The 12,828-nt window shown below is 41.0% G+C and overlaps 1 protein-coding gene across 2 annotated transcripts; it reads right to left on the reverse strand.

The window, feature by feature from the left end:
• Positions 1-350: 350 nt before the first annotated feature.
• LOC149262822 (uncharacterized) lies at positions 351-12,356 on the reverse strand. 2 transcript variants are annotated; one of them, XM_089425304.1, is made up of 8 exons: positions 12,100-12,356; positions 5,994-11,937; positions 5,588-5,880; positions 5,313-5,460; positions 3,609-3,819; positions 3,156-3,494; positions 2,237-2,958; positions 351-1,726 (listed from the first exon to the last, which is right to left on the reverse strand). In XM_089425304.1, exons 2-8 carry the CDS (start codon positions 11,580-11,582, stop codon positions 947-949), a joined length of 8,082 nt encoding a protein of 2,693 aa, XP_089281430.1. In that variant the 5' UTR covers positions 11,583-11,937; positions 12,100-12,356; the 3' UTR covers positions 351-946. The 2 variants fall into 2 exon arrangements, with proteins under 2 accessions (XP_089281430.1, XP_089281424.1); XM_089425298.1 differs by having other exon boundaries at positions 5,994-12,356.
• Between the last annotated feature and the right edge of the window lie 472 nt (positions 12,357-12,828).

The raw sequence follows: 12,828 nt of genomic DNA on the forward strand, positions 1-12,828 counted from the left end.
CTTTTTTTATGAATTACAGAAATTTTTAGCCTTCTAATCAATGTGCTCACAACAGGTCCTTACATGAAAGACAAATGGTTTCAATCTAAGGAAAGCTAAGCAATTTCTCCCTGCTGCATATGTTTCTAGTAAGTCGCAATGAATTTCAAGCCAAACTGGGGCAGCCAAATGATATTTTTCAAAAAATTAATGGCAGAAAATATTAGATCAGAACATACCCAAAATAAAATTATTCTACCATGTTTACGATAAAATTGAAAATACCAAACTGAATACAATAATAACATGATCCCATAATGTATAGGAAATATAATTTTACCAATATCTAATATCATGCAAAAGAATAGATATTTCACAAAAGCTGAAACTATATTTGCTTTTCTCATCTCTCAAGGATTGAGATAAATTATGAAAAAGGGGGCAATATCAGGGCCAGCTCAACTTTTAAGGCACTTGGAGCCCAAACCTCTAACAAAACAGTAGATTCGCATACACTGGATAAACTCGGATTGTGAAATAGCAAGGACACTGCCCAATTGGAAAAAGATTAAATAAAAGAGGCATCAGATGAAAATATGCCTCAGATAAGTTTCAATTTGAGCCACAATGATGTAAGCAATTTTTTTACAAGTCAAAGAAGCCCGTCACTAGATGAAATTGATTCTTGGACCAATACACTACAACCAACCCCAGAGAAAATAATAGGAAAACCAGAAAGCCATTCAATTGACATCCTATGCTCCAACAAACCTTTGTAGCAACCCAAATTGATTCCAGCACAAGATGTTGAACAAAGAGCCCGCAAGATCAAGAAATTGAATCCTGTAATTTGTCGCAGCTGCTCTCTATAAACTTTAAAAAAACACATATTCCAGCAACTGCTTTCACTCGTTAATTTGTTTGTGAACCAATCCAGCTTCTGCAAAATGTTGGTAAATAGATCAGCTTACAGCAGTGTCACAGCATTACCCACATTACTTGGAGATGATGATGGCTTCACAACATAAACCTGCTTTGTCTTTGAAGTTGTGAAGCTTTTTTCACCTGACATCTGAGATCTTCCTTGGCCCCCTATTTTCCTGTGGCTTTGCCCAGACCATTCATTTGCAGCACTTGTCTTATGTCCCATCTGCTGTTGAGTATTTCCTCTCTGCTCCATGTAACCAATTGGGTGGGGATATTGCCCAGATGTCTGTTGTGCACTGCCTTGAGACTGGAAAAGTGAACCCATAGCACGGCTTCCATGTAGAGATTGGCTGCTTGACGTACCAGTATTTGTTCCAATAGCCGAAGCACTATTCTCGACACTACTTCCAGTACTGCTGGAACGAGCAGATCTGGGAGTATTCTTACTCTTTTGCACCTTAATATTAGATGATACAGAGCCATAATTTGTCCTGTTGCTAGGTATATTATTTGATGGCAAAACAGAGCTATTATTATTGGAAACTGAATCTCCTAATCCAAGTTCATCAGGAAATTGTGCAGCTGCATCCACAGATGAGAAAGGCACGCTGCTTGCTGTCTTGGAGGCAAGACCCTGGTGAAATCTAGTCCCAGACGACTCAATTGTGTGTGGAGGATGGCTCAATTGTGTCGATAAGCCATCTGTTTGCTGTAATGGCATTGACAGGTTAACCATAGGACCTGACATTGGCATAGAATGCATTTGAGGAGGGCCAGGTACATGAGACCACTGGGTTTGCATTGGCAAATCTGCAGATGACTGTTGGACATTGTAAATACAAATATAAAAATTATCAGTGGCTAGAAATAGCATTATATAATGAGATGGAATCACATATTCTATTGTTTTCCATGCTAATACTTTAAGGATACAATAGAATTCACCTAAGCACAAATCACATAATGAAGGCATAAACTTCAAAGATTTTGAGAAAAAGATACCATCCTAACCTTAAGCCTTCTGATTCTCAACTACATCGATTAGAAAACAAAATGACCTAACCATGGCAGATGCTACTATCTATAAACTAATTTTTTATTTCAACCCCAATCCGGGAACAGAGCAATATAATTGGGACTAGTGCAAGCAGTCTGCATTTTTTAACCAAAGATTACTAGACCATTTTAAATAATGACATAGCAGTGAGTATAAAAAAATTGCATGTGAAAGATACTGGCAAAAATAATGATATCATGTTAGTTTAGTGAGACCAATTTATTACTTTCAAACAATATTAGCAATGAAAAAAAAATATTAACTATCCATTACCTGGAATGGGGAGGATAGGTTCATATCAAACAACCCAAGAGGTTGAACAATCGGCATCATTGAAGTGCCAGAAGGAATATGCTGAACAGGAGTTGACATGTTAGGGTTCCGTTGAGCTGATATCATACCTAAGCTACCTATGTCTCCTTCATTAAGGGCAACACCAGAAGTAGAAACAGGTGTGTGCTTCCAGTCTGGTTGTTTACCAGAAGGAATATATGTGGTGCCCATAAAGCTTAAACCTAGCTGCCCAAACTGCCCAACTGGTGCAAAAGGGCTTGTATACAGGAGCATCGGTGGAGGTCCCTGAATGCCCGGAGGACTAATGAAGGGACCGGTAAAACCAGAAGGAGGTGCCCCGTAGAAAGAGTCTACACCAGAATGGCATGGCTGCCATCCTCCAATGGGTCCTGTCCCCATGCTTGGAAGTCCCTGCTCCACAGAAGTGCTGGAATTCTGCGCTTGAGATAACGAAGTTGCTTCCTCGTGTTGTCCTAATGCAAATATCCGTCCACCTAACATTGGACTCATCTCAAAGCATGGGAAATGCGAAGGTGCACCAGGAAAATGAGGAAGGACTGGACCAGAAGGACTTTGCCTGTTTGGTACAGGAGGCCACAACGAAAGAGACGGGGTTTCCACAGAAAGATCTGCTGGAAGTGAGACTGCCATGGACTCTTCACCTCTTGCTTGAATTACTGCTGGCCGTGTAGTAGATATTCCTGCTTGAATGAATTGAACATCAGGATCAGATAAATAATGCCTTGCTTAGTTGAAGATCCAGTTAATCTCACCCTTGCAGACCTCAATACTCAAATATTAGAAGAAAATAGATAGCAGGTCAAACCAACTTTTCATACTTTGAAATTTTAATACAATTGAGAAGTTTTTTAATAAAGGAGGTTTAGAAATTGTCTACCTCCTGGAGCTGCACCTACATCCGAATTCCCAAAACCCTTATTTTCTGCGACAGACATCACAATGCCACCTAACCCACTACCAATAGATTCATCACTACTAATTGCAGCAACTGCAACTGCTGAAGCTGCTGCCTCAGCTTCAGCCTCAGGATCCACCATCTGTCGACATCTATCTTCTGTCTTGTTAAAATAACTTGTGGAATCACTTTCAGTTGTGGATAAACTGCTCTCCCTGGATGCATCTGGTCTACATGCCACAGAATGTCCTAGCCCAGTGGAAACAGCTCGTGAGAGAGAGCAGCTGCCAGGTGGTAGTAGTGTTGGCGATGTGACCGCCCCTTAAATTACAAATAGTAACAGTTAAAAGTGTTTCCAATTTCACAAATTATATGCACTACATTGTCACTTCTCAAAATTCCAAGCATGACAGCAAATCAAGCACATGTACTTACCAAATTGAATTTTTTCACCAGCCAGAAGCGAATTAAGAGGAACTGTTCCTGATGACAAAGGTTTGTCCTGTGCTAATATTGAAGTCACTGATAATCCAGAATCAAGAGACAAGCCATTGCAATCACCTAATGGTAACAGTGGAGCTCGTTTGGACTCAAAAGATGGAGGTTTCATGGCTTCTTCTAATTGAATTTGTGTCAAACTTACAACCTGCCCAATATGATAGTAGATTAAGTTCAGACAAGATTACAGAATATAAATTACACAACTAGTCAAATGTGGAACCTATAATAGTATCTACTATCAGTGATAATCAGCAGGAAATGTCTACCTATCTAATAAGTAATTTTGGCAATTGTCAAGACAAGAAGAATAAGATGTTTTAAGAATGCAATTAAAGTTACCAGCCTCAGAATTGGGAAAAACATGGTGACACAAATGCCAAGAGTTTAACTCAGGCACAGCAAAACCCAGCAAGTACAAAAATATAAATAAATATACAAACAAAGACATAAAGAAATACACAGGTACAAAAGCTTAGATCAGGAAAAAAATGAGAACTCAGGAAAACTCAGTGAGAAGAGACTCACAATTAATAGAGTCAACCTCAAGTTTGACTTGGGCATAGAAAAACTTTTTTCCAGCCCAATCCAAGTCAAAACTTGCAATTCAACAAATTTGACTTGTGATTCCTGATTTGGCAAGAGTCAAGACAAGAAGAATAAGCTGTTTTAAGAATGCAATTAAAGTTACCAGCCTCAGAATCGGGAAAAAAATGAGAACTCAGGAAAACTCAGTGAGAAGAGACTCACAATTAATTGAGTCAAACTCAGTCAACCTTAAGTTTGACTCGGGCAAAGAAAAACTTTTTTCCAGCCCAATCCAAGTCAAAACTTGCAATTCAACAGATTTGACTTGTGATTCCTGTGTCACTCTTTGCAATATTGGACGTCAACACCCTGTCCTTGGTGGTGAGTGTGTGTGAAACATCTATCAAAAGTTAAAAAAAAAATTCAAAAGGGTTCCATTATGACGAATAAGATAACCATTGTGAGATTGAGCTTCCCACAGCAGTTGTCCTCGGCTTTTTTCTATCAGGCACTGTATTTAGGCAGCAGGCAGATATGTATGTTGGGCATTATTTCTGTTGCAGAGGCAAGAATTAGTTCCAGGGAAAATTTTCAATCACTAAGGCCGCAACTGCTATACACATCAACAAGCCCATTTGCCTCTCTATTATCATAGTACATTGGAAACTATCAACTGATAAGTTGCATACCTACAAATCATGTACAAACTTATTTCAACTGGAAACAAGTGTAGAAGGCATATACTTGCAACATAAAAGTTTAGTCGTATAGCAAAATAGACCCCTAGATAGGAGAGTTGTGAAAAGCACAAGCAAAAGATAAATCCTCGCTAGTAATTATGCACAGGCATATTTAAATTATCTCAATTGAGGTTGTCAAGACTTCAAGACCAAACTAATAAACAAATTAAAATTCAAACTACCGTTTGCATTCACAATTTACACACAGCTGAGTCGGTTAGGCTAATGTACATTCCTTGGGATGAATTCAAAGGCTAGCAGTATTACTTTATCCCTGTAAGATTCAATTAAATAGCAATAAAAATGCAATATCAAAAATTTAAATCAAATCCTGAGATGACCAAGCTGGCCATTTCACGAAAGAAAATGAAACCTGCTGACTTGACCGGGTGCTACCCCAAGCTCCCATAATTGTACCAGTAATATTATCCTGTCCTAGGCTTTGGTTCTCAAATCTTGGCCCTTTCCCTGCATCTGCATCAACATGTGAAATGACGGGGACAGGACTTGTCTGAATTGACCTGCAGGGAGAGAAGACTTTAAGTAAGCTGATCACTTCATTGGATTACCATGAACAAAGACATGTCACAAGAAACCTTAGTCGATTTACAGAACATTTCGTCGATTTACAGAACATTTCAAACTTACTTTGAAGATAATAATCTTTTATCATTAGAACCATCTGTGTTCCCTGCTGCTGTACCAATAGGAGACAGTGGCTGAGAGACTACAGAAGCCACAAAAGGAGCAGATGAACTAGCATTAGGCACATTTCTCCCATCAATGGAGGCACTTTCTGACACAACTGTAGACGGTGTTGTTGAATTTCGTCTCTCTCCTCCTGAGGACATAGTAAGCCTATGCGACATAGCTGGATTAACATCTCCTTGGGCAGCTAATTTTACAGGGTTTCTTTGTTTCCGAGCAACCTGATCCTTTGTCTTAATCACGATAACAACCATCAGTGAATTGAAAGGATGAACTTTCACAATTAGAGAATAAATATTGCCAAACAAAAATAAAAAGAATCAAAACTGCTAGCAGTCTCAAATACCTTCAAGTCCTTTGATTTGGCCTTAATCTCCTTCTCTCTCTGCTCACGCCGATCATTTAACATCTGCCTTTTAGACCTCACCTCAATAAAATCATCCACATCACTTGGGGTCTCAATGCCAGACTGTTTAAAAATGCGTACAATGCCACTCTGCAAAGGGACATCATCTGCCACTTCAGAATTTTCATGTTTTCTAAAAGTTCCTTCAGTTGAACGAGAACCATTCACCATTGGCACATGCAAACCACTTTTCTGGGGTGCTTTGCTGCCTGTCACTTTGTCCACTTTGTCTTCATGGTGAACGGTGGACAAAGTCCCATAGCCCGTCCTTGAACCAACTTCTGATATTACCAGCTTATCAGTACTCAACCCCAAATCCTTTTTCGCCCCTCTGCTCGTTAAACCACATGCTGAATCAGGCGGTACAGAATTCTGCAACTTTTCTTCTTGTCTATGGATGCCATTTGAGGCTGAAGATTCAAGCTGCCTCCTATCAACACTAACTCGGAATTCACTTCGGCGGATGTTCCTGCGACCTTGCTTAGGCTTACTAGAATCTGACGCAGACCACATCCCGTCTGCTGGGTTTGCGGATAATCCTGATGCAGTTGTTCTCGCACCATGCATAATTCTGCTCCCCTTACCTCGGCCAACTGTACCCACTGCCTGATATCCACCAGAATAGGATTGTACTAAACCACACTCACTTCCAGTCTCCTTAAGGACAGTATAGTTAGTGACAGACTTGTAAATTTTAGATGCTACTGTCTTTTCTGCTTGAGAATATTTAGATGATTTTATCTGTTCATTTCCTGCAGACAAAGATAAATCACTTTGATTCTGCCGAAGACTTGAATTTTCAATTGAACCAGATGTCAAATTCGTATTTGCTGACAACTGATCATTGTCCAGGCTATCTCTCTTTTCGTGGGAAGTGTTTACTTCCACAATAGTAGGCTTGTTTACCAAGGATGAACTCGGTACTTGTGTGTCAGTTTCTGCCTGACTTACCAGCCTGTTATTCTGGTGCATATCAATCACAGATAATTTCTGTAAAGAAGAATCTAAAATCTGTTGAGTAGATAATTGCAACGCAGGCTGCCCCAATGAAAAATGTGCTGAAACAGTAGGATGCATGTAAGGCATGGGTGGTTGTCCTAATGGTAGAATCCCTTGAGATATGGGAGCTGGGTATCTCAATTGACCAAACTGGAATAGAGGAGGTTGGGAAGGAGGGATTTGTGCAAGCGATGGGGAAACCTGAGGATGTAGATGCAAAGGCATTTGTATTGAGCCAATTTGAATTGCAGGAACTGTAGCTGGTAGAATTGAAGGTCCAGGAAATAAACCAAATTGCAATTTGATGGGTATCTCTGGTTGACTGGGAAGTGTTGAAATGGGTGCCAATATTGATGGACCTACTGGAGTAGTAGTTGAAGATATGTTTGACTGGGGCGAGGACGAAAATCCCAAGGATAAAGAATGTTGCAGTGGTTGAACCAGAGATTGGAAGGAATTATGTGCATCTGACTGTCCAACTTGCAATGTCTCCATTGAGGCCAAGCTAGATGCCTCCATAGAAGTAAAGCTAGATGTCTCCATCATAGGGGCTTGCTGAACAATAGGTTGTTGGATCATTGATTGTTGTACTTTATCTGAATCTTCTTCCTCATTGATGAAGCCCTCCTCGATCTCTGAAGCCTCATTCTCATGGACTTCATGTTCACCGTGATCTGTAACCACTAAAAGTTCACCCTCAAAGGGCATTGCTTGATGCACACTGCTATCATGTTTTCCCTGTAACTCACTCTCATTTCTATCTGGCTCAACTGGCTCTTCAAAATCATGAATCACAGGTTCTTCTACTTCAATCTCCTCATTGGTAGATGTGTTTTGGTGTTCATTATGGACCTTTACTTTTTGTTCTTCTTCATATAAATCCTCATACTCTTGATTTTCTTCTGGGTTGGCTTCCTCTTTCTCATACACTTCATTCTCTTCTGCATACAAATTATCCTCTTCTTCATACTCTTCTTCCTCACCAAAATAATTTTCATCCTCAATCATCCATTCCTCATGTTTTTCTAGACTGACAGATTTTGAAGTGGGGGCATCATTCTCCAGATGCCCCTCCAACTCCAACTTCTCAGCAGATCCCAGTCTATCATCTAGGTGAGACATGGCTGTTACCTCTGCTTCATCTTGCTGAGAACTAGGACTTTCCTCACCTTCCAAGTTATCATGTAAGACATGACCTGGAGAACTAGGTTGTGTAGAAATAGACAAAAGAGATTGTGACTCAAACTGCACCATGTTCTTTAAATCTTGCTGTTCCTGAAAGGCAAGCGTATCCTGCAATAGTGATACAACTTCTGCTTCACTCTCGTCTCTATGATCTTTTTCTATGCTTGATTCCACATTACAATCATGTGCTGAAGGACTTCTCTTAGGCTCATCACCTAACAAAGGAGAGGTCATAGGTTTCTCAGCACCATTCTTAAATAAACCTTTCTGTAGGGGCATCATAGAAGGGGGAGGAAGAACTCGAGGTTGTCTAACTGAATGACGTGATCTCCCAAAAGCAAACTCTTCAACCTCAGAATTTTGTGTGTAAGGAACAGCAGATTTTCGATGATGCCCTTGAGCTTGCCATGAATCCTGTTTGTCCTGCTCCCATATAATGTCAGCATACCCATCCATTGCATTCTCGAGGAATTCAGTATCCACATTAGGATGATGTGCACTATCGTCACCAGAAATCCATCTCTGATCAATTCGATAAGGCACATGGTCATTCACCTGCATTGTTTCCAACCTCCCTGTTTTGGAAAGGAATTTAGCAGACCCGCTTCTGGTACCATCAAAGAGATCTCTGCGTGGAAGTCCTCTTCCCCCATGCAAGGATTCCCGATTTGCACTGTAGTAATTACTTTGGTCAGTAACCATTGTATGGAACATAAAAAGTGAACCATTTCCATTTTCAGTCGACTCTCTTCTCCATGGATTCATGGATTTTGTTCTATCAGAAGCAAATATGTCTGCATCACGTGAAACTTGGGTTCGTGGCCCTGCCTCAAATGATTTACTCAGATTTGAACTTTCAGAAGATGCAGAACTTGTGAGTCGATCAACCATTCTTTCTTCATCTTCCCACTCCCCTGCATCTAGCTGCCGTAAGCCATCTCTGTCCTTTGTGGATCTTCCTCCTGTTGGAAGTTTAACATCATCAACTTTTGCCTCTTCTTCCTTTTTACTTTCTGCCTGCCTCTTTGCAATTCTTTCCTCCAACTCAAGCAGTTTCCGTCTTGCAGCTTCTTTTCTTCTCTCCTCCTCCAGCATAATCCTTTTTTTCTCTTCTTCCCTGGCCCTTCTCTCTTCATCCAATCGTCTAGCCGTCTCCAAGGCCTCCTGCTCTGCCCTCAATACAGCTTCTCTGGCCTCTTCTTCAAGTCTCCTTTGACGCTCCTCCTCTTCTCTAGCTAGACGCTGCCTCTCTTCTTCTTCTTTTCGAGCAAGCTCCTGGGCTCTCTCCTGCTCTTCAATCATCCTTTGCCTCTCCTGCTCCTGCATCTTCTGAACCCTCTCGAGTTCAGCTTCAAAGGATTCTCTAATAGGATCATGGAAATTAGCTTGTTTGGAATCATCTTTTTTCCTCCTAGAAACCTTAATTTCTGCACCATGCCCACCAACAAATGGATCTCTTAATTCAAAATAAGAGATGTTGCCAAACTCTTTCATAAAGGGATCCTCTGAATATGGCTTTCCAGAACTGGAAGATAAACGTTTTTCCCTGCCAAAATCCAGGATGGGGTCATCCAAATGCATACCCTTGCTTCCTGTGGAGAATGCAGCTTTGTTCCATGCATTACTTCGAGGACTATCATTATTTAAACCTTTATTCCTGCCAAATGTATCACCATATCTACCATATCTGCCAGTCACAAAGTTCTGTTCAACAACTCTTCGGCCAAACCCATCTCTTCCACGGTTACCCATCTGCCCCTCCTGTGTATAACCTCTGCTGAAAGTGTCTCTGAAACCTGGATCCCAATTCCCACTATCCTTTCCAATAGATTCTCTGCCCGTTAAGCTTTCTCGACCATTATCTACCTCCCAACTTTGTACACTCTTCCTCAGATTTGAACCTTTATTCAACTTATTTTCTATATCATAATCTCTACTGGTATTTTCCCTACCTATATTTCCAGACCTCAGAAAACCCCTGTCCCTATCAAACCCCGTATCGCTGCCAAAGTTCCCTTCTTTTTGAACAGCTGAACTTTTCCTGGAGCTCAAATCCCTGTCATTTCCAACTGGCCACGAATCCCTCCCATTTGAATCACCTCTAAAACTACCTTTAATTGAAATTTTACTAGAATCAATTTCTCTTTCATAATGCTTATCCAAAAAATTATTAGTGTCACGAACCTCACGACTAGGATTGGAACTAGTAAATGATCCATTTCTTTGAAAACTCCCATACCGGACGTTATCATTGCAGTGAGAATCATTCTTTGAGTAATCCCGTTCTCGATCTCGATCGGGGAAAGTCTGGCCAGTATCCCGCTCATCATCTGCCCAATTGGATGTATGATTGAGTTTAACAAGAGGAGGGGGGCCAGACGAATACCCTTCTGGCTTCCGTGGATGCTGCCCGGGTGACACTCCTGATCCATCATCAACCTGAACTTTTTCTCTAGGAAGATGTTGCGGTTGTCTAGGCTTAAGCAGAGGTCGCATTGGAGGTGCCAAATCAACCTCAGAAACCGTTGGCCGATGCACAGATAACTCGTCTTGATATCCCTGCTGATGTTGTTGGGAAAGCTGCTGAAGCTTAAATTTTTGCTCTTTCAAATCTTCTTGGTTTTTCCTTTGTTTCTGCTGTGTTTCTTTCTGTTTCTGCTGTGGCATAGGTGCGTGGGGCAAAGAAGCTTGCAAGGACGGGAAATCTTCTCCTCTTAGCACAACAGATTTCTCCACTTGTTGAGTAACAGCAACAGGTGTCACCGCCCCATTGTTTACTAATGATGCTCTTGCTGCAGGAGGCATGTAAACATTCGATCCAATCCCTGGACCCGAGGAGCACCTTGTTCTATCCCTTGAATCTCCAACAAGATTTACAGTAGTACCTGGTGGAAGAGGAGCTCCCCATGTCAACTCTGCACTCAAAGCAACCGATCTTCCAGAAGAGCTATCTACCGTCATACCAGTTTGATCTCCATCATGAGAAATACTAGTATTTTCAGGGGGCAATTTGCTCCAACCAAATGATCCTGAGCCTGAGCCTGCGGCAGAGACTGTGTTCCCACCTCCAACAGCATGCCCAACTGCTATATCACTGGCTCCGTGCTCTCTTCGCAAGGATGGCAAATTCATGGGAGGAGGCACTGCAAGTCTCGAGCCCTTTTGCCCAGCAACTTGCGCTCTCGGCCTGGAAAGAACGAGCATTCCCCCGTGCCCATGGCTATGGCCAGACGGCCGTGGTCTCCCGATGTTTGACTGGCTGGAAACTGAACTACTCGTATGCTGCCCATAAGATTTATTCAGATTCACCGATACAAACCTGTTGCCGGTGCCAGAATTCGCCATTGCAAAGCACCTGTGGGCCCTAGTCCTCTTCTCTTCTCTCCTTCTCCTACTAAATTCCACCACTGCATCAGCCTGGACGAGGCTGGTTCCAAAGACCAGCCTTCCTTCCAACAAAAAGCCCTAGTTGACGACTCCAATTCCGATTCTGGTACTAATTCTGACTCTAATTCCTCCCACTCCTACGCAATAATATATCTGAAATCACCCCCACTCGCCTCGACACCTCTTGCTTAAACCCTCGGCAATCAACTCCAGTAGAACCCTCTTCTCCAACCGGATCACCAGAACTAAATCTTCCCAGACGAATCAAAGAAACCCTAACAAACCCTAACTTTTTGGATCCGGTCCATGGTCACTAGAAACAAAATCAAGCCAAAAGAATACTATTTAACCAAAAAAAATATTTGAATGCGCTTTGCAGGCAGAGGCTAATGCAAACAACTACAGCATTGTCTGTATGTATCTGTTTTCGCAATTACTTCTTGACCTTGCGTTATTTAGGCCGTGTTTCGCTTACCTCAAATCCAACGCCCTGCTTCTTCTTCTTCTTCGCTCATCTGCCGACGCGGCCGTGACTAAGAACACACGTGCAGAATCAAATGGAGCGGATTAACGCATATATCAGAAATGGCCGCCCTACCTAGAGCTTGGCAGCCATGAAATGCTGAAATGGTTGTTCAGCACAAGGGTTTCCAAAGTACCATAAACAACCCAACCTACCCGAAAAAAACAAAGCACACCAACAGCAAAAATAATGATTATTAATTAATAAATAAAAGAGGGACTGGAAACCTTTGTCCCTCACGTTACCCGCTGCTGACCGCCATGTATATATATTTTTATGTTGAGAGTTCAGACTGCCACCCAATTTTAATGAAAGGTGAAGACATTAAAAGTGAAGGCGTGTATAGTAGTACCGTTCGTTTTTATTAAAAATCGAAAAGTGTATTTGTATTATTATTATTATTATTTAATTTTAAGGTTATTTTATTTATTTGTATTATTATTTTAATTTTGAAGTTATGGTTAAGTTAAACATGAGATTATTTTGTTTATAAGATAAGGGATCTATTTTTCTATAGCCATTTCACTGTTAAATCTAGGAAAATATTTATACTTTATCCCTTTTGTTAATCTAATTTATAGATGACATGGTTTTTTCATTTTCTAGTTAATTTTAACCAAAATCTGGTAGATACTTAGAAGCTTGAGTTTAAGTTGTTTAATCTATAGAATTCGAGTGCCC

The sequence above is a fragment of the Pinus tabuliformis genome, chromosome 6 (genome assembly GCF_031772625.1).
Source record: "Pinus tabuliformis cultivar Carrire ecotype Pingquan chromosome 6, CPIR1, whole genome shotgun sequence".
In the NCBI taxonomy this organism is placed as follows: domain Eukaryota; kingdom Viridiplantae; phylum Streptophyta; class Pinopsida; order Pinales; family Pinaceae; genus Pinus; species Pinus tabuliformis.